Genomic DNA, 22,736 nt, shown 5'->3' on the forward strand with positions numbered 1-22,736 from the left:
AAGGGGGGAGAGGGCTGCCTTGTGTAACGAAGAACTGCTCGCGGTGAAATGGAGAGACAAGCGTGACGTTTACATGCTCTCCTCCATTCACGCAGACACGACAATACAAATTCAAAGGGCAACCCGTGTCATTGAAAAGCCCCTCTCAGTCCACGACTATAATGCGCTCATGGGAGGGGTGGACTTCAATGACCAGATGTTGGCTCCCTATTTAGTTTCCCGCAGAACCAGACGCTGGTATAAGAAGGTGTCTGTATATTTAATTCAATTGGCGCTCTACAATAGTTTTGTTCTCTACAGTAAGGCTGGGCGAACACGATCCTTCCTCAAATTCCAGGAAGAGATCATCGAGAACCTCCTTTACCCAGGAGGTTCCGTGGCCCCATCCACCAGTGTAGTTAGCCGTCTACACGAGCGACATTTCCCCAGTGTCGTTGCTGGTACCTCAACCCAACCGCCACCCTGAAAAAAATGTCGTGTCTGTAGCAGGAGTGGAATAAGGCGTGACACCCGCTATTTCTGTCCTGACTGTCCGGACCACCCTGCCCTATGCTTAGGAGAGTGTTTCCGGAAGTACCACACACAGGTACACCTAGCATAGGGATCACATCTCACCAGGACAGGCACACAGGGCTATTAGGGCCCTTTCTCTCACAGCTGCTGCAAACCTCTCCTTTCACCTGGGATAAAGTGCATAACGTACTTCGCCACATCTTTGGGCGATTTGCGCTTTGCACATTGTCCTATGGGGAAGGAGAGGTTTGTTCTATAAAGGTAAAAAAAACAAAACAAAAAAAAAATTACCGATAAGTAAAAAAGTTAAAGTTTAAAAAAGTTAATATGTTCTGTTCTAAAGTTAATAAAGTTATTGCTTTGCGGCCTGGTTTTTTCTTTTTTCTTTTGTTTTTTTTACCTTCCAGGTGGACCATCCGATCGACCAGCTGCAGCACTGATGTGCATTCGGACAGAAGCATTGCGCTGCTGTCAGATTACACGCAAGTCGGTGTATGCGGCGCTGCAAGACGAGATTTCTCCTCTGCAGTAAAAGATATGTTTGCCGAGGCATATGAGCTGAGGAGGTAGCGGTGTTCATATACTTTGGCAAACACTTTGTATATATAAAAAAAAAATCCCGGCAATGATTTATTCATCCACATCGATTGATGTGAATGGAGAAATCTGGTTTGCCAGGGCATACGAGCTGAAGTGGGTATGGATGTTGGGCGGAGCTCCTATGTCCTGGCAGACGCCTTTCCCCTCCTTTTTCTTTTTTTGGCAGAGATTTTTTCATCCACATTGATCGATGCGAATGAAGAAATCTGTGCCGTTCATTTTTTTCTTTCAGCCCAGAGGCTGAACGGAAAAAAAATATCTCATTACCCGTATGCTCAATATAAGGAGAATAGCAGAAACTCCTAATGCTGGCCATACATGTAATGATTGCGGAGACCCTCAAATGCCAGGGCAGTACAAACACCCCACAAATAACACCATTTTGGAAAGAAGACACCCCCAGGTATTCCGTGAGGGGCATATTGAGTCCATGAAAGATTGAAATTTTTGTCCCAAGTTAGCGGAAAGGGAGACTTTGTGAGAACAAAATCAAAAAAATCAATTTCCGCTAACTTGTGCCAAAAATTTTTTTTTCAATGAACTCGCCATGCCCCTCATTGAATACCTTGGGGTGTCTTCTTTCCAAAATGGGGTCACATGTGGGGTATTTATACTGCCCTGGCATTTTAGGGGCCCCAAAGCGTAAGAAGAATAATGGTATCCAAATGTCTAAAAATGCCCTCCTAAAAGGAATTTGGGCCCCTTTGCCCACCTAGGCTGCAAAAAAGTGTCACACATCTGGTATCTCCGTACTCAGGAGAAGTTGAGGAATGTGTTTTGGGGTGTCTTTTTACATATACCCATGCTGGGTGAGAGAAATATCTTGGTCAAATGCAAACTTTGTATAACAAAAATGGGAAAAGTTGTCTTTGCCAAGATATTTCTCTCACCCAGCATGGGTATATGTAAAATGACACCCCAAAACACATTCCCCACCTTCTCCTGAGTACGGAGATACCAGATGTGTGACACTTTTTTGCAGCCTAGGTGGGCAAAGGGGCCCACATTCCAAAGAGCACCTTTCGGATTTCACAGGTCATTTACCTACTTACCACACATTAGGGCCCCTGTAAAATGCCAGGGCAGTAAAACCACCCCACAAGTGACCCCATTTTGGAAAGAAGACACCCCAAGGTATTCCGTGAGGGGCATGGCAAGTTCCTAGAATTTTTAATTTTTAGTCACAAGTTAGTGGAAAATGTTGATTTTTTTTTTTTTTTTTTTTCATACAAAGTCTCATATTCCACTAACTTGTGACAAAAAATAAAAACTTCCATGAACTCACTATGCCCATCAGCGAATACCTTGGGGTCTCTTCTTTCCAAAATGGGGTCACTTGTGGGGTAGTTATACTGCCCTGGCATTCTAGGGGCCCAAATGTGTGGTAAGGAGTTTGAAATCAAATTCTGTAAAAAATGACCTGTGAAATCCGAAAGGTGCTCTTTGGAATATGGGCCCCTTTGCCCACCTAGGCTGCAAAAAAGTGTCACACATCTGGTATCTCCGTACTCAGGAGAAGGTGGGGAATGTGTTTTGGGGTGTCATTTTATATATACCCATGCTGGGTGAGAGAAATATCTTGGCAAAAGACAACTTTTCCCATTTTTTTATACAAAGTTGGCATTTGACCAAGATATTTATCTCACCCAGCATGGGTATATGTAAAAAGACACCCCAAAACACATTCCTCAACTTCTCCTGAGTACGGAGATACCAGATGTGTGACACTTTTTTGCAGCCTAGGTGGGCAAAGGGGCCCATATTCCAAAGAGCACCTTTCGGATTTCACAGGTCATTTTTTACTGAATTTGATTTCAAACTCCTTACCACACATTTGGGCCCCTAGAATGCCAGGGCAGTATAACTACCCCACAAGTGACCCCATTTTGGAAAGAAGAGACCCCAAGGTATTCGCTGATGGGCATAGTGAGTTCATGGAAGTTTTTATTTTTTGTCACAAGTTAGTGGAATATGAGACTTTGTATGAAAAAAAAAAAAAAAAAAAATCATCATTTTCCACTAACTTGTGACAAAAAATAAAAAATTCTAGGAACTCGCCATGCCCCTCACGGAATACCTTGGGGTGTCTTCTTTCCAAAATGGGGTCACTTGTGGGGTAGTTATACTGCCCTGGCATTCTAGGGGCCCAAATGTGTGGTAAGGAGTTTGAAATCAAATTCAGTAAAAAATGACCTGTGAAATCCGAAAGGTGCTCTTTGGAATGTGGGCCCCTTTGCCCACCTAGGCTGCAAAAAAGTGTCACACATCTGGTATCTCCGTACTCAGGAGAAGTTGAGGAATGTGTTTTGGGGTGTCTTTTTACATATACCCATGCTGGGTGAGATAAATATCTTGGTCAAATGCCAACTTTGTATAAAAAAATGGGAAAAGTTGTCTTTTGCCAAGATATTTATCTCACCCAGCATGGGTATATATAAAATGACACCCCAAAACACATTCCCCACCTTCTCCTGAGTACGGAGATACCAGATGTGTGACACTTTTTTGCAGCCTAGGTGGGCAAAGGGGCCCATATTCCAAAGAGCACCTTTCGGATTTCACAGGTCATTTTTTACAGAATTTGATTTCAAACTCCTTACCACACATTTGGGCCCCTAGAATGCCAGGGCAGTATAACTACCCCACAAGTGACCCCATTTTGGAAAGAAGAGACCCCAAGGTATTCGCTGATGGGCATAGTGAGTTCATAGAACTTTTTATTTTTTGTCACAAGTTAGTGGAATATGAGACTTTGTAAGAAAAAAAAAAAAAAAAATCATCATTTTCCGCTAACTTGTGACAAAAAATAAAAAGTTCTATGAACTCACTATGCCCATCAGCGAATACCTTAGGGTGTGTACTTTCCGAAATGGGGTCATTTGTGGGGTGTTTGTACTGTCTGGGCATTGTAGAACCTCAGGAAACACGACAGGTGCTCAGAAAGTCAGAGCTGCTTCAAAAAGCGGAAATTCACATTTTTGTACCATAGTTTGTAAACGCTATAACTTTTACCCAAACCATTTTTTTTTTTACCCAAACATTTTTTTTTTATCAAAGACATGTAGAACAATAAATTTAGAGCAAAATTTCTATATGGATCTCGTTTTTTTTGCAAAATTTTACAACTGAAAGTGAAAAATGTCATTTTTTTGCAAAAAAATCGTTAAATTTCGATTAATAACAAAAAAAGTAAAAATGTCAGCAGCAATGAAATACCACCAAATGAAAGCTCTATTAGTGAGAAGAAAAGGAGGTAAAATTCATTTGGGTGGTAAGTTGCATGACCGAGCAATAAACGGTGAAATTAGTGTAGGTCAGAAGTGTAAAAAGTGGCCTGGTCTTTCAGGGTGTTTAACCCCTTCCCGACCGCAATCTGTATATATACGTGATAGCTGCACATACCCCGTGCAGCTATCACGTCTATAAACGTCAAGACAGTTCTTTAATCCAAGCGCTGCAAAACGCTTGGATTAAAGCTTCTGCCCGAGCCCTGCTGCTGTCACGGACAGCATACAGGCCAGTAATGCCGGCAAGGGACCAATCAGAGTGGCCCCTTGCCGACAATCGATCCGATTGGTTAGTCTGTACTAACCAATCGGATCGCGGCAGTGAAAAAAATGCCGGTTTCATGCTCTGATCTGCGCTCTGCAGATCAGAGCATGAAATCAGGTAGGGTCCTCGTGATACCCCCCCCCCCCCGATCTGTGCCCCCAATCTGTGGCTGTGCCCCCCCCTTGTGTCTGCCTGCAGCTCATCTCCAAGAGGCAGCTGCCCTGATGCGGTGCGGTCCGCCCCCTCCCCCCCCCCCTCCCCGCCCCACGCATTCAGTCTCACCCGCACCAGTCTCAGCCGTACCCCCCGACCCCCCCCCCCCCTTTTCCAGTGCTGCCCCCGATCCCCGCTGCCCCCGATCCCCCTGCTGTGTGTGTGATGGCGGCGGCTCCATTACTGAGCCGCCGCCATCAGCAGAGAGTGTCAGCTCTATGCTGACACTCTCCAGTAACCCCATAGATGCTGCGGTTGCAGCATCCATGGGGTTAACAGAGGGAGGGAGCTCCCTCTCTCCACCATCGGGGCTGCAGCGCTGTGATTGCAGCACCCGATGGTTGCCATGGCAACCGGACGCTTTGCAAAAGCGTCCGGTTGCCATGGCAAAAGCGTCCAGTGCTGCCACCTACAGGACATCTGGAAGTATTATACTTTGGAATGCAAGAGCATTGCAAAGTATAGTACAACTATCAGCCCCACTGGATCTTCAAGATCCAAGAGGGAACTGATAAAAAAAAAGTGAAAATAATAAAAGTAAAAATAAATAAATAAAAATGTAAATTCAAAAAAGAAATTGCCTTTTCCTATAAAAAAAAAATGAAAAAATAAAATACACATATTAGGTGTCACCGCGTCCGTAACGACCCTCTCTATAAATATATCACATGATAGACCTTGTCCGATAAACACCATAAAAATAAAATAAAAAAAACAGTGCCAAAAAAGCTATTTTTGTCACCTTACATCACAAAAAGTGCAACAGCAAGCGATCAAAAAGGCTTATGACCCCCAAAATAGTACCAATCAAACCGTCACCTCGTCCCGCAAAAAATGATACCCTATTTAAGACAATCGTCCAAAAAATAAAAAAGCTATGGCTCTCAGACTATAGAGACACTAAAACATCATTTTTTTGGTTTCAGAAATGCTATTATTGTGTACAACTTAAATAAGAAAAAGTATACATATTGGGTATTGCCACGTCCGTAACGATCTGCTCTATAAAACTGTCACATGACCTAACCCCTCAGATGAACGCTGTAAAAAAAAAAAAAAAAAACTGTTCCAAAACAGCCAATTTTTTGGCCACCTTGTCCCATAAAGTGTAATAATGAATGATCAAAAAATCCTATGTACCCAAAAATGGTACCAATAAAAACCTCAACTCTTTCTGCAAAAAATGAGCCCCTGCACAAGACGATCGGTAGAAAAATAAAAAACATATGGCGTTCAGAAAACCAATCCAGCAAAATCTGCCTTCCAAAAACCATACGGTGTTCCTTTCCTTCTGCGCCCTGCCGTGCGCCCTTACATCAGTTTTCGACCACATGTGGGGTGTTTCTGTAAACCGCAGAATCAGAGTAATATATTGAGTTTTGTTTGGCTGTTAACCCTTAATGTGTTAAAGAAAAAAATGTAATAAAATAGAAAATCTGCTAAAAAAGTGAAATTTAGAAATTTCCTCTCCATTTTCCTTTAATTCTTGTGGAACACCTAAAGGGTTAATAACGTTTGTAAAATTGGTTTTAAGTAACTTGAGGGGTCTAGTTTCTACAATGGGGTCATTTATGGGGGTATCTACTATATAGGCCCCACAAAGTGACTTCAGACCTGAACTAGTCCTTAAAAAGTGGGTTTTGGAAATTTTCTTAAAAATTTTAAGAATTGCTTCTAAACTTCTAAGCCTTGTAACGTCCTAAAAAAATAAAATAACATTTCCAAAATGATGCCAACATATAGTAGACATATGAGGAATGTTATGTAATAAATATTTTATGAGGTATCACTTTCTGTTTTAGAAGCAGAGAAATTGAAATTTTGAAAATTGCAATTTTTTTTTTATTTTTGGTAAATTTGGGATTTTTTCATAAATAAAGGTGATATATATTGACTCAAATTTATGACTGTCATGAAGTACAATGTGTCACGAGAAAACAATCTCAGAATGGCGTGGATAAGTAAAAGTGTTCCAAAGCTATTACCACTTAAAGTGACGCATGTCAGATTTGTAAATTTTGACCTGGACACTGGGGCATCAATGACCCTTGGTCATGAAAGGGTTAAGCACTGGGGGCTGAGGTGGTTAAAGAGACAGTACCATTTTTTTTTCCGCAAAATTGTAAAAAATGTCTAGACAAGGCTCTGAACACTCTTTTATGGCTGAACCAACGCAGATACATCATGCCTCTGAACTGGCAGACGTACAGGGAGCAGATTCTGCAGATATTACCGAACAGAGATGAGTTTTCCAGTAATCTATCAGACCTCTGGGACAGAACCTCACACCGCATGTCAGTTTTGTCACACTCTAATGATCAACCAGCTAAAATAAGAGACTCTATAAATCACCTATTTGCTGTGTATGTACGCTACCAGCGACTGTCTGCAAAATACATAGCCTTTTTGCAGGACTCTAGGTTTCTTCAGCACAACTGACCAGGACTGATACACTGAACCAACAAAGGGATCTCGCAGTGCAAAATGCTAAGCTTAAGGCAGAACTCCGCATTACTCAACTGCAGGAGATCAGATCTCACAGATCCACCACAACCAAGCGCACTGCACTTTCTTCCAGATCCTCTCGTTCCAGAAGATCAATATTAAGCGACAAGTTAATAGAGGCCCGCGCTGATGCCGAATCAAAAAAGGCACACAAAACTCCTTTACCAGAAAGCAAGCAGAGATAGAAGCTCATCAAGCCAAGATGGAAGCTCAAATGGCAGCTCAACAAACCAAGATGAAAGCTCTCCAAGCAGAGGCAGATTCACAAATAAAGATTCTGCAAATGGAAGGGGAGGAAGCAGCTTCCATAGCAATGCTGAAAGTCCTTGAACAAGCAATGGGAAAATGTACTAATTTAGACTGCCTTATCCCAGTAGAACTGGAAGATCCAGCTGAATGCACCAGTGAATACGTTCTAAAGCATAACATCTGCAAAGATACAGAGTCATCTCCTGTACCTCCTACTAACAATACTGTTCTGACTCCCAACGCAGAGACCTCTCAGCTCTATTTGCCTGAGCCTCTTCAAGTCTGTGACGCAAGTACATCTATGCAGCAAACCGGATCAACTCATGTCAACAACAAGGTGACTTCCAGTGATTAGCCGCAGCTCAAACCAAAGCCAGCACAAGCCTCAGAGACTACACCACAGTTAAACGCTCATGCAACATCATTTTACCCTGGTAAACCTCACCCTACATCAGAGAACTTTCACACCCAAAGGGTTCCACAAGTTACTTTGACACCAAGGAGTGAGAGACCAGACATGAATGACTTTGCCAGATACATGGTACGCAGTGAGCTCATTAACACCAGCCTCTCAAGGTTTGACGACTGTCCAGAGAGCTACAGGGCCTGGAGATCAACCTTCAAGGCTACTATTGCCGATCTCAACCTTACTGCTAAGGAAGAACTTGATTTGCTCATAAAGTGGCTGGGACCAGAATCTGCAGGTCGTGTTAAAAGACTCAGAACAGTACATGTTGACCACCCAGATACAGGTCTTGTTGCTGCATGGGCAAGACTTGAGCAAGCCTATGGTAGCTCTGAAGCCATAGAAAGCGCTCTATTCAAGAGACTGCAAAACTTCCCAAAAATAGTGAACAAAGATTATAGCAAGCTAAAGATCTAAGTGACCTCCTCATGGAGCTAGAGTTGGCAAAGAATGACCCATGTCTACCTGGACTAAGCTTCCTGGACACCGCTCATGGTGTCAACCTAGTGGTGTCTAAACTGCCATACGGCCTACAAGAGAAATGAGCACAACAGGGCTCAAGATACAAAATAGACAATAATGTGTCCTTTCCTCCATTCTCATACTTCTGCAGGTTCATCAGTGATCAAGCCTGGATGAGAAACGATCCCAGCTTCAGTGAACCCAACCTGCCTACTTCATCCTCACCATCATCAAGGTATGATAATACAGCAGCTAAACGTAGAGACTTAAATAGACCCGTATCAGTATTAATATATCCGCGCAGGCTAGTGGCGACAATACATGCAGACAGTGTGCATCATTTCCTTCCAAATTCCCTACAATTCACATGAAGAGTCGCACAGGTCTCCTACCTCACACTGTTGCTCTCTCCGATTTCTTCCTGCGAATATGCGCCGGGAGCTCATTGCGGAGTCCTTATATCTTCAGCTCAGCTGCTACTTCACGTGCCGCCTCGGCCGGTGACATCACACTTACTCCTACTGATGCCTCTGTGGGACAATTCTCATCCAACACATTTCGGGGCCTGCGGGCTCCTTCGTCAGGGATATTCAGCTCTCTTGTCATCAGAGCTTTCCCAGGATCAGAGGCCTTTATAACATAAACTTAAATAGAGCAATATCTGTTAAAAGGACAGACATCTCATCCTCCACAACCTCACCTACTGATCAGGGGATTGTGGATGACAGAGATAAAGACCCTAATCGTCAGTGTCCTATTCACAAGAAGCCTCACCCTCCTAAGAAATGTCGTGGGCTTAGGGCAAAGGCTTTACAAGAGCGCAGGGAGATTGTCCGGAAACTTGGCATATGCTACAAGTGCTGTGCTTCTTATAGCCATCTTGCTAAAGACTGTAAAGTTGTCATCAAGTGTACAGAATGCGGTAGCGACAGACATGTTACAGTCATGCATCCTACTCCACTTCCAGACAACCCACAACAACTTCCTACCTCCACTCCCGTCTCAAATCATGGCGGGGAGCAACAAGGTCATGCTCCAACCAAAGATAATGTCTCTTCTTCATGTACAGAAGTCTGTGGAGAAGGCAAGGACCACAAATGCTGTGCCAAGATATGCCTAGTCAAGATATACCAAAAGGATCATCCTGAGAAAGCTGCTAGGATGTATGCCATAATAGATGAGAAGAGCAACAGATCCCTGGTTAAGCCTAAATTCTTTGAGATCTTCGGCATAGAGGGTCACGCAACCCCATATACTCTCAGAACCTGTTCTGGTCGTGTAGAGACCTTCGGCAGAAGGGTTGAGGGATTCATGGTCTCTCATATCAACTAGGAAGAGGGCATACCCCTACCAACGTTAGTCGAGTGCGACCAGATACCAGACGAAAGGGAAGAGATTCCCACTCCAGAAGCTGCGTATCAACATCCTCATTTAAGGCACCTTGTAGATGAGATTCCTGTAATGGACAAGAATGCTGAAATCTTAGTCCTGTTAGGAAGGGACATTCTCAGAGTACATAAAGTACACGATCAGTGCGATGGGCCGGACGATGCCCCTTATGCACAAAGACTTGACCTAGGCTGGGTAATAGTGGGCGATGTATGCTTGAACAGGATGTGTACGCCATCTGAGATCCACTCCTTCAAGACTTACGTGTTGGGAAACGGACGTGCATCCCACTTGAAACAGTGCCCTCACCATTATGAAGTAAAGGAGAAGCTTCTTGACATCATCCAAGTACCTGATGTTACTCCTGTCCTTTGTGATGACAACCTAGGTACTACAGTGTTTTGTACTACAAGTGAGGACAACAAAATAGCCTTGTCAGTTGAAGACAGAGAATTTATCAAAATAATGGATAAGGAATTCTTTCAGGATGAGTCTAACAGTTGGGTTGCACCATTACCTCTTCGTGCTACAAGGGCCAAACTCCCAACCAATCGTGAACAGGCTTTATCCAGATTCAACTCACTTCGACGAACACTAAGGAACAGGCCTGAAATGAAGGGCCATTTCATCGCCTTTATGAAAAGGATCTTTGACCATGATCACGCCGAACCAGCGCCACCACATTAAAGACACGATGCGTGCTGGTATCTGCCTTTCTTCAGAGTGTATCATCCACGAAAGCCAAAACAAATCAGGATAGTATTTGACTCCAGTGCCAAGCATCAAGGTGTATCCCTAAATGATGTTCTTCTCACTGGCCCGAATCTAACCAACAACCTTGTGGGCGTACTTAACTGCTGATATTGAACAGATGTTTCATTGCTTCATTGTACGTGAAGACCATAGGAACTTCCTAAGGTTTCTGTGGCACCGTGACAACAACATGGACAATAAGATTATTGAATACCGCATGAAGGTACATGTTTTCGGAAATAATTCCCTCACCTGCTGTTGCAACATACGGTTTACAAAGGGCTGCCATTGATGGAGAAAAGGAGTATGGCGCGGATGCTCGACACTTCGTTGAGAGAGACTTTTATGTTGATGATGGACTTAAGTCTTTACCTACAGACGAAGAAGCCATAGACCTGCTCCAAAGGACACAAGGTATGCTTTCTGAGGCCAACCTCAGACTACACAAAATTGCCTCAAATAGTGTTGCTGTTATGAAAGCCTTTCAACCTGGCGATCATGCCACAGGGTTTAAGGACTTAAATCTGGGAATGAACATGCCACCTATACAGAGAGGTCTGGGCCTACGGTGGGACTTATTAAATGACAATTTAAGCTTTCAAGTCAGCTCTACAGACAAGCCATTTAACAAGCGTGGTGTTCTGTCAGTGGTAAACAGCCTATACGATCCAATGGGATCTGTGGCTCCCATCACCATACAAGGTAAAGTCTTACTTAGACAGCTCTCAGAGTCTATTAAAGATTGGGATGCTCCACTGCCATCTGACAGCTTTCAAAGTGGGAGTCCTGGAAGCAATCTCTACACGTCTTAGATGGAATCCATATGCCACGCTGCTACACCTCAGCTTCCCTTGCTACGAGCCGGAGAAAAGAGCTTTACATCTTCTCAGACGCATATACTGAGGCCATAGCGGCTGTTGCCTACCTCAAGGTGAGAGACTCTTCTAATCAAACCCAAATAGGGTTTCTGTTTGGGAAAGCTAAGTTAGCACCTAAGCCTGAGCACACAATTCCTAGGCTTGAACTTTGTGGGACTGTGCTAGCTGTAGAAATCGCAGATTTCATATTACGCGAGCTAGACATTCAGATAGATGACACCAAATTCTACACAGACAGTAAGGTTGTTCTGGGCTACATATACAACCAGACTAAATGTTTCTATGTCTACGTCAGCAACCGTGTAGAAAGAATCAGGAAATCTAAACCTGAACAATGGCATTATGTCCCATCTGAAATTAATCCTGCAGATCATGCTACTAGCCCATTGTCTGCTAGTGTATTTACCAATTCTTCCTGGTTAACAGGTCCTGAATTCCAGCTGGATCACACAGAAGAGACCACAGCTGACGTCTTTGGTCTTCTAGAACCTGACAAGGATCCAGAGATTCTTCCTGAAGTTAAAACCCTCGTCACCAGAACTGAACAAAGACTCATCTTGGGCTGTCAATGCTTTGAACGTTTTTCCAAGTGGACAAAGCTTGTACACACCATCGCAAGGTTAGTCCATATTGCACACTGCTTTCACACAAAGCCCACGGATGTTCAATGTCAAGGTTGGCACGCGTGTCAAAAGCCTCTTTCTGCAAAGGACATTGCTAAAAGTGAAATGATCATAATACGCAGTGTACAACAGGATGTCTTTGGCTCTGAAAATAAAATGTATCCGTGACAAGAGGGACATTCCAAAAAACAGTCCAATTGCTAACCTGAACCCATTCATTGACAATGATGACATGTTAAGAGTTGGTGGATGTTTAAACAAGGCTGAATTGGGAGAACAAGAACAAAATCCTCTCATAATACCTGCTCGCCACCATATCACCACTCTGCTCATACGGCACTACCATGAAAGGGTTAAGCACCAAGGTAGACACTTCACTGAAGGTGCCATAAGGGCTGCCGGCCTTTGGATCATAGGAGCAAAAAGACAAATTACAGCCATGCTGCAGAGCTGTGTTCAGTGCCGTAAATTAAGAGGTAAACATCAGCAACAGCTAATGTCAGATTTGCCAGCTGACAGATTAAGTACTGACCCACCTTTCTCTCATGTTGGATTGGATGTCTTTGGGCCATGGATGGTAACATCCCGCAGAACTCGAGGTGGCCAAGCAAACAGTAAACAATGGGCAGTACTGTTCACTTGCATGAGTGTGCGGCAGTACACATTGAAGTGATAGAATCTATGGATGCCTCAAGCTTCATAAACGCTTTAAGACGATTTCTTGCCATCAGGGGACCAGTCAAAACACTGAGGTCTGACTGTGGAACTAATTTCGTTGGAGCCTGTAAAGAGTTACAACTCAACTCTAAGCCAATCCAAGAACTTTTAGCTGAAAAGGGCTGTACATGGATTTTCAATCCACCTTTTCTTCCCACATGGGCAGCTCATGGGAGAGAATGATAGGCATCACAAGAAAAATACTGGACTCTATGTTTATGGACTTAAACTCCTCAAGACTTACCCACGAGATTCTAACCACCTTCTTGGCAGAAGCATCTGCCATAATCAACTCAAGACCACTTGTTCCAGTGTCTTCAGATCCAGAGAATCCAACTATCCTTACCCCAGCTACCCTGCTTACCCAGAAGATTGGGTCCGTTGCAGTTCCACCTGGAAACTTTCAAGACGGAAATCTGTGCTTTGATCAATGGAAGCGAGTACAGAACCTTCCCAAAACGCTTCTGGAATCGTTGAAAGATGGAGTATCTTTCCACTCTGCAAGAATGTAAGAAATGGCAACGACAGTACCCTAACAAAAAAGTTGGAGATCTTGTTTTGCTCAAGGACCAGCAAGCTGAAAGAATTGAGTGGCCTATGGGACTTATTGTGAAGAGCGTTCCTAGTGATGAAGGTAAGGTACGCAAGGTGGAGGTGAAAGTTGCAAGACAAGGGACTGTAAAGACTTTTATCAGGCCTATCACTGAACTTGTTCTGCTCTTACCCTTTGGAGAATGAACTTATTGCCTATGCTACTGAATCCTACCTGAAACTTCAAGCAAGAAGTCTATCGTGCGGTCTGGGTGGACCGAGAGGTGAGCACCCTCATCTATTCGGTCTATAGGTTGAGTCGCTGGTCTATACTATTTTTCAAGCAAGAAGTGTTTGAACTTTAATTGATTCTCTTGAAGCCTTAAATGTTTGTTGTTGCATTATATGCCTGTTCTCTTCTCTTATGTTTTTCAAGTCCTCGGACATCAAGCAAATACTGTTGTTTATTTGCAATTATGTAACTACTGTTATGTTTAAATAGTGACATTTTCAATGCCAGATGGGGAATGTGCTGCTACGCAGTTAAATCTATAGAGTTTTTTTTCGTTGAACTATTCATATAATCATATGTTGTCATATTCTCCCATCTAGTGGCCGTTCTTGGTAATGCACTTTGTTTTCTGCCTTATCTGTCATTCATTCCTTCCTCCACCCTTCTTCTGTGTACCTCACTTCCTGTCTTATTATTATTATTTTTTAATAGCCCCATAGAAAGGAATGGGTACACCTGCGATCTGCAAAAAATGCGGATTGGACATGGACCAAAAATATGGCCGTGTACTATCGAACACTATGGGGGAGATTTATTGCAAGGGGAGTTTCTAAAGTCAGTAATTTGCCGCAAATTTATCAAATATCTCACTATGTTTGATATGTTTTGTGCATATTTAAGGGGGTTATCCGGTAATAACCAGTTTGTGTCTAACACTTGTGTCTTGAGATGTTACTCCACTTCCTACTCCATGTCTTTACTGGGGTAAGGTTGTGACAATTTTTTAAGAAAATCGCAATTGATAAGGTCTGACTACTGTTGATCGAGCACCATAGTGCTCGAGCCGAACACCTCGGGATGCTCGGGTGCTCTGCCGAGCACCCGAGCACAATGGAAGTCAATGGGAGAACCCGAGCATTAAACTACGCACCCCCTGCTCTGAAGAGGGGAGGGTGTCTGGTTCATACGAAAAGTTCCTAAATTGATGGAAACACCACTGAAATGGTTCGAGAACAGCATGGGGTGGATGTCTGGATGCATCTTGGACTCCCAGGTCGCTGCTGGGAACGATGTTGTCCGAGTAGTATGCCACTTTTACAGACTGACAATAATACGCACCAAACCGAAGAGAAAATCTATTTTAGACAGAGGAAAAATTGTTAGGAAACATTCTTTCCTGTATATTTATTTGTATATAAAGTGCAAGTGCTGCCAAAAATTACAAGGAAGAGGCACTCCGATACAACCTGTATATCACATAAAGCAGGGCATAATTCACATTGTGGTACAATTGTTCAGGTAGTGGGACTCCTACACTCATAAAGCCTATGCACTAAGTGACAGGGCTGCCAAAAATTACAAGGAAGAGGCACTCCGATACAACCTGCATATCACATAAAGGAGGGCTTCATTCATATTCTGGTACAATTGTTTATGTAGTGGGACTCCTACACTCATAAAGCCTATGCACTAAGTGAAAGGTCTGCCAAAAATTACAAGGAATCGGCGCTCCAATACACCCTTTATTACACATACACCCTTGAAAAATTGATTGATGGCCTGCTGGTGAGCTGACCCTCTAAAAAATTATATGCAAGGGCCTGCTGGTGAGCTGACCCTCTAAAAAATTATATGCGGGGGCCTGCTGGTGAGCTGACCCTGTAAAATATTATATGCGACCAATAAGCATGTTGATGTGATGGAAGAGGAGGAGGAGGATGAGAAAAGGAACATTGAACCATATACCCTTGTTTGTGGTGGAAGGGGTACATGGGAATACAGTGTATTCAGTACATTATAAACAACACATGTAAAGTGCCTTTATGTTCATTAGCTTTCCTCTGGTGGAGTCGAGAAGTCATGGTCAATCCAGGCCTTGTTCATTTTTATAAGAGTCAACCTGTCAACATTTTCAGTTGACAGGCGGATACCCTTATCTGTTATAATGCCACCAGCAGCACTAAATACCCACTCTGACAAAACGCTGGCGGCAGGGCAGACCAGCACCTCCAAGGCGTAAAGTGCCAGTTCTTGCCACGTGTCCAGCTTGGACACCCAGTAGTTGTAAGGCACTGAGGGATCATTGAGGATGCTGACACGGTCTGCTATGTACTCCTTCACCATCTTCCAAAATGTTTTCCTCCTTGTCACAGTAGGCCGCGCATCAGGGTGAGGGTGCTGGCGGGGTGTCATGAAACTGTCCCAGGTTTTGGAGTGTTGCCCTGCCTCTGTTGGAACTGTTGTGTGTTCCCCTCGTCTCGTTTCCCCACTTGCCGAAGGAACTACGGACTCTGCCGTTGTCAGATGAAAATTTTTGGAGCAATTTTTCAACAAGGACCTTCTGGTATTGCACCGTTTTGCTCGTCCTCTTCATCGGAGGAATGAGAGATGAGAAGTTCTCTTTGTAGTGGGGGTCGAGAAGGGTGAACACCCAGTAATCCATGTTGTCTAAAATGCGTATAACACGCGGGTCGCTGGAAAGGCAGCCTAACATGAAGTCAGCCATGTGTGCCAGAGTACCAACAGGCAAGACTTCGCTGTCGTCATCAGGAGGATGACTCTCAATCTCCTCATCCGCATCCTCTTCCTCCTCTTTTGCCCACCCACGCAGAACAGATGGAATTAAACTTCCATGGGTACTACCCTCTGTACCGGATGCAACCGTCTCCTGCTCCTCCTCCTCTTCATCGTCCAATTCGAGGGTGGTCTGGCTATCACCCTATGTTATGTCTTCCCCCATTTCCATCTCTTCCAATTGCAAAGTGTCTGCCTTAATTGTGAGCAGTGAGCGTTTGAGTAGACACAAAAGTGGGATGGTTACGATGATAATAGCGTTATCACCGCTCACCATCTGTGTTGATTCCTCAAAGTTTCTTAAAACCTCACAGAGGTCAGACATCTATGCCCACTACTCGCTTGTGAATAGCGGAAGCTGACTGGAAAGGCGACGACCATGTTGCAGCTGGTATTCCACTACTGCCCTCTGCTGCTCACAAAGCCTGGCCAACATGTGGAACGTGGAGTTCCAGCACGTGCTCACGTCGCACAACAGCCGGTGAGCTGGCAATTTCCTCTGCGTGCACCATCAGCATCACGGCCACTTTCCTGTCCCTTACTGCTCGCCTTCTTCATATTAAATGTTATATATGCTTGAAAATCTGTCACACGTACAGTAGCGTAGGATTTGGAAGTGTATGCGCAAATTTTTTTTAAAAAGGTATTTGGGATGTGGAAACGTCACACAGGAGATATCCAGCAGATAATGTCAATGCTGTCACCAGCGGCTAATAAAAAATTACAGGGAATGTCACAGGTATTTGGGATGAGGAAATGTTATACAGGAGAGGTACCACTGGTAATGTCACTGTCCGCAGCGTCTACGTAAAAAGTACACTGGATGTCACAGATAAAAAAATTTAAGCGCACACGTTACACTGCAGATGTGGCGCAGCTAATGTCACTGTCAGAATCGGACACCGTTTATTGAAAAAGTACACTGGATGTCACAGATTTTTTTGGAATGCGCACAATTTACACTGGAGATGTGGCGCAGCTAATGTCCGCTATTTAGCGCAGTTTGCACTAAAAAAAGATATTGCTGCTGCCACACACAATAGTCCTTAAATGGACTTTTGGGTCTCTGAAAAGTTTTAATGGTAAAAATATTCTTAAATCATTCCCACACTGTCGGTCCCTTCCTCGGCACAGCTCTCCTGACTAAGAATGAGCCGAACATATCTAGCACCCGATGACGCGTTTCGGCCAGCCAATCACTGTAATGCCAGCAGCCAACATGACTACAGCATTACAGTGAGGGCAGTACTTACCTGCACGTTTTATTTGCTGCGTACCAGCCAAGAAACGTGCGGGGTGGAGACTCGAGCGTTGCGCTCGAGCACATGCGGAATTCGGCCGAATACCGCCATGTGGCGAGCATGGAGATCATCACTAAGTCTGACCTAAATCCGCTCGATAAACTAACCATGGCAACTTTCCTACCCACTTTTTGAAGCCAGAATTCTGGAGTTCAGGTTGTGTAGTAAATCTCTCTGTAGTCATCAGTCCATTATTCACACTGGTTCTAGGTAGTGTTGTAGTGCGTCATTCACATAATACATGGGCAAAGACTACATTTCCTTTCTTCAGTATTGTATTATATCTTTTCTTTAGGTCCGATACATACAAGTGCAGAAGATCCGGTACATATGGGATGACTGTATGAACCAGTTTACTAAGTCTGGGTATGTTTGTACATAGCACTTTCCATATAAATGTGTAGTAATTCTCATATTATTATCAGATCTTTATATTCTTTTGTATTTTACTCCAGAATCTTGGAAGACCATTATACTTGTGCATCTATACATAACAATTTTGGGCATGGTTTTTTGAAAGAGGAGCAGGATATCAGGTAAGCATTTCTTAATACATGCAAGTCCAGAAAAGACCATATGCTGACTGTAATCACACAAAGCTTTAAGTTTTGGCCATATTTCGACAACCTAGCCCAATTAGTGTCGAGAAGGTCTTTTGGAGTCCATTTAAATTAATCAGATCTGTCACTGTGGCCCTGGTTCTGTTAGAAATGGAAGCCATGATGCCAGTGTGAACAGAACTGTGAATGGAATATGGGTTTCTTCTCCCCAAAACATGACTATATCTGAACAGAGGACACAATATTGCCAATGGTGTGGGAATATTTTTTTTGTATTCCTTCTCTGAGATATGTTAGTTTATTTTTATTTTTAAATTAAGGCCCCTTTTACATGGGCCGACTCAGCATGCAATTATCAGGAAGAAACTGTCCTTCCCTGATGTTTGCATACTTTCCAGAGGAGGTGAGAGCTCCATTTACATGCAGCAATCATCTCCTCAGAATGGGCATCAATGAGCGCTGATTGGATTTCTTGACCCCATAGAGAATCTCTGTTTCTGGGCAGCGGATTCCTGTTTGCACAGCACAATCTTCTCCCTATAAACAGTGGGGGAGATTTATCAAACTAGTGTAGAGTAGAACTGGCTTAATTGCCCACAGCAACCAATCAGATTCCACCTTTCATTTACCAAAGGAGCTGTGAAAAATAAGAGGTGGAATCTGATTGGTTGCTATATGCAACTAAGCCAGTTCTACTTTAGATAGTTAATATGGTTAAAAAAAAAGACATAAGTCCATCAAGTTAAACCAGTTTGAAAAAATCTCCCCAAGTGACTTTGGTGCCACATAAATGATGCTTTCACTGGATGAATGAGAGTTTGCTTGTTTATCAGGGGATCAGCGAGATCTTTACAAAAGGCAATTATTGGGAAGGATAATGATGGCTATTATACCTCTTCCCTTTTAACCCTTTATTGTTTGACTCTTGTGTCTATACTTGTATGTCACAGTGCTACACAGTAAAACACAAGCTGAAAATTGCTGTCATTGCAGGAGGCTTATCTGTGGACCCAACATAATAGATGTTGGGATTGTTCCAATATGGAAATTGCTTTTCAAAGAGGTAAGATCGTCTTCAATAACCCTTAATAAGAGCAGACACATTTCAAAGCTAAACCCTTAATTACGGTGGGCTTTTGTGTATTCCCTCTTGCAGACTTGAAATAATTTCTTGTTTGTGTGTCACTGATTAAATGACAATAAAACGTGGAGAGTAGAGAAAGGGCGGCTCTCACCAATGCTGGTTAAAAAAGTCTTTTATTCATGCGATTAAAACATCAGGGCAGGAGCATAGGGCTGCAGTGTTCACAGCAAGGATAAGCGGTGACAGACGTTTTTGACGCTAGATTGCACTTCGTCTGGCCACTGATTAAATGACATCAAGGGTTGCGCCAGACATAAAAATGATTACAGGGAATAAGTGTTATTGGGTCAAGTGTTAAAGGAAGTCTGTCCTCTATATTACACCTATGAACTTAACACCAATGCACAACATTGAAAGCATCCCTTTATATCCTAATACTCTGCCTGTATCCCCCAGAAAAAAAATACTTTGATTGGTATGCAGATGTGGCACTAAGTGCCCTGGTGTGCTTGTTACAGCTTTCAAAGTACCCAAGCCCACCACTTCTAGCCAATTCCAGCCCCTCCACCACTGTCTCCTCTTGCTTTACATCTCCCTTGGGGCCAAATTTTGTGCAAGTGTAAGCCATGTACCGGGGTGGTCTCCCCAGGATACAGCGAAGTCACGAACGAGGAAAGCAACTACAACACCAGTTTTGCCCAAACCGTATTTTACCTAAACGTGATAATGAACACACCCACAAATGCTGGGAACATACAATAAATTTACATACACCCAGCCTGAAGGCTGAGACCCTTGTGCTGCACAGAACGGCGCCCTCCGATGGATGCAGGAGGAAAGTGTGGTAATTTACCTACTGGCGGGCACAAATAAACAGACACTGCTTACCTGTTATTACCCTAAAAAATCAAGAACAAGTGTTTGAGTGTGTGGTATGAGCTAGCCCGTGGTGCAGCACAACAGCTTACAAACTTACAAAGCTCTACAGTATTCCCCCTCCCATAACTGGCCTTGTAGCACGTGCCTTAGTATTCCTCCTGAGCAAAACGTCGGCCTGGCTTGAGTTTTGGGAAAGTCTATAAGCTCTCCAGTGTGAAATGTCACTTTAAATTGTCCTTGCAATGAACAGCCAGAAACACTTGTGGCCTGACACAAATAGTAACCCTATCTAACTAACTACAGGCCTGGTCTCTAGGATTCTAGGCGCCAACACTTTAATGAGATGCATGCACGATTTACCGACCTGGGTCTGCTCTGCATCCGCTGGTGACTGTGAACCGAACAAATGCCTCTCCAACAAGCATGCAGTACCGCAGTGTATGTAGCTTTGCTCCTTAGCTCTCATCAGCGTTCTTGGCAGCAATCCTCGTTCCTCTGGACAGGATCAGGGTCTTGGACATGATCAGCTTCACTTAGCTGCAGCTCTGGTCACTGAGGGATGCCCCCACACCTGGATGTCAACGGATCCTCTGCTTACACAGTTCTTCAGTCTCAGCTTCCTCTAAGGCTACTTTCACACTAGCGTTCTTCCTGGATCCGTCAGGGCTCAGCAAAAACGCTTCCGTTACTTATAATACAACCATCTGCATCCGTTATTAATGGATCCGGTTGTATTATCTTTAACATACCCAAGACTGATTTGTCATGAACTCCATTGAAAGTCAATGGGCGATGGATACATTTTTTATTGTATCAGATTGTGTCAGAGAAAACGGATCCGTCCCCATTGACTTTCATTGTGGGTCATGTCTTGCTCCGCATTCCAGGACAGAAAACAAACCGCAGCATGCTGCAGTTTGCTCTCCGGTATTTATTTATTTATTTATTTACTTATTTATTATATGCACTTATATAGCGCTACTACATTCCGCAGCGCTTTACAGACATTAGCATCCAACTGTCCCCAATGGGGCTCACGATCTAAGGTCCCTATAAGTATGTCTTTGGAGTGGTATAAGAACGGAATGAATTTTGGAGCATTTTGTTCTGTTCAGTTACGTTTTGTCCCCATTGACAATGAATGGGGACAAAACGGAAGCGTTTTTTCCGGTATTGAGACCCTATGATAGATCTCAATACCGGAAAATATTAATGCTAGTGTGAAAGTAGCCTACGATGGCTGCTCCCTTTCTTCTCCTCCAGACTCTTGTAACTCCACCTCTCATGAATATGGAACAATATGCAGTCTGTTAGCTGTTTTTAGGAAACAGCGGCATCTTGTGGCCAAACAGCAGAATGTCAGTCCTGATTTTTAACTTAATTTACACAAATAGTGTTCAGACAATGAGAACTGTTTCCCCATCTCACACAAGAGCAGTCTATAGCCCCTCCAGCCCTGGAGGGTACAAGCTGCAGTGCATGCACAGTAGATACTGTAAGGCTGAAGCCCACTGTATGGAATGTAATAATATGTAATTACAGTTCATCTTTGTGGTTATATTGTTCATAATTCATTTAAAAGGGTATTCGGTGAACTAAAAGTTATCCTCTATTTACAGGGTAGGGGATAAATAATTGGCCACTGGGACTCCCACCAATCCTGAGAACGGGGGTCCCATACTGCCATCATGATGGAGCAGCAAGCCAAGCATGCACCCTGGCACTACATTCATTCTAGAGGGAACTCCTAGAGAGAACGGAGTACAGGCTATTTATGGAACGAGGCATGAGGCATGAGACATGAGAACAAGCCCGCAGGGTGCATGCATAACCTTCTGCTCCTTTAGGACAGCGGTACTGGATCCTGGCAGGGCTGTGTTAAAAAGTTAGAAAAAAAAAATCACTCACATTTTTCAAAATGTGACAGTGCTGGGACTTGGAAGCGATGGGGAACCGTTATTGGTCATAAGATTGCTGCAGCCACTCACTGTGCAAGCAAGAATGGCAGATCGCTAGCAGTGACATGCTTTTCTTGAATACGTGACTTGAAGCTTAGTTTTTCGGATACAAAGTAGTCCGTATTCTGATTCTCTCTTGAAACTGCACACAACGCCATCCATTGCAACATCTACCACAACAGTCAGTTGCTTTGAAGGTCAATGCCTTACTAGTGAGATTTCAATTTGTGTGCTAATATAAAATTAATATTTTAATTATACGTTTCTTGATTAAGAGATTGTCACAGTGTAGGGGAAGGGGAGAAACACCAGAATGACAACAGAAGAAAAAAGCCCAGGAACTAGATCTCAAGGCTAGGGAAAGGGAAATGGTGACCACCTAAGGAAACCCTAAACCTAGCCCTGACTCCTGTCAGTATGAATAGACCCTGAAGGTGGGAATATTCATATACCGTAAACCTAGGCCCTAGTAAGCCTGAAAAGCCCTAGGATTAGTGACGGGGTCTGAGACTACTGGTTCCTTCCCAGATGAATGAACCAGCGTTTCCCTGAGGCCTAGTAAACAACAATATCCACCGATATAACAAACAATACTACATGTGTGGGATTAACCAGAACCCCAAGTAAATGTATTCACAAAGCCACACATAAAGGTACAAACATTAGATCTTTATTATTGTAAAAAAAAAAAATCAAA

At 43.4% G+C, this 22,736-nt stretch overlaps 1 protein-coding gene across 1 annotated transcript in view; it reads left to right on the forward strand.

Annotated features, from left to right (window-relative positions):
• LOC120997961 (probable cation-transporting ATPase 13A4) overlaps nt 1–22,736 on the forward strand; it is a 196,187-nt gene that overhangs the window by 25,181 nt on the left and 148,270 nt on the right. Inside the window, exons 4-6 of the mRNA XM_040428343.1 lie at nt 17,854–17,924; nt 18,014–18,094; nt 19,112–19,181. Coding sequence (XP_040284277.1) covers nt 17,854–17,924; nt 18,014–18,094; nt 19,112–19,181 — 222 coding nt within the window. The remainder of the gene's footprint in view (nt 1–17,853; nt 17,925–18,013; nt 18,095–19,111; nt 19,182–22,736) is intronic.

The sequence above is a fragment of the Bufo bufo genome, chromosome 4 (assembly GCF_905171765.1).
Source record: "Bufo bufo chromosome 4, aBufBuf1.1, whole genome shotgun sequence".
Taxonomy (NCBI): domain Eukaryota; kingdom Metazoa; phylum Chordata; class Amphibia; order Anura; family Bufonidae; genus Bufo; species Bufo bufo.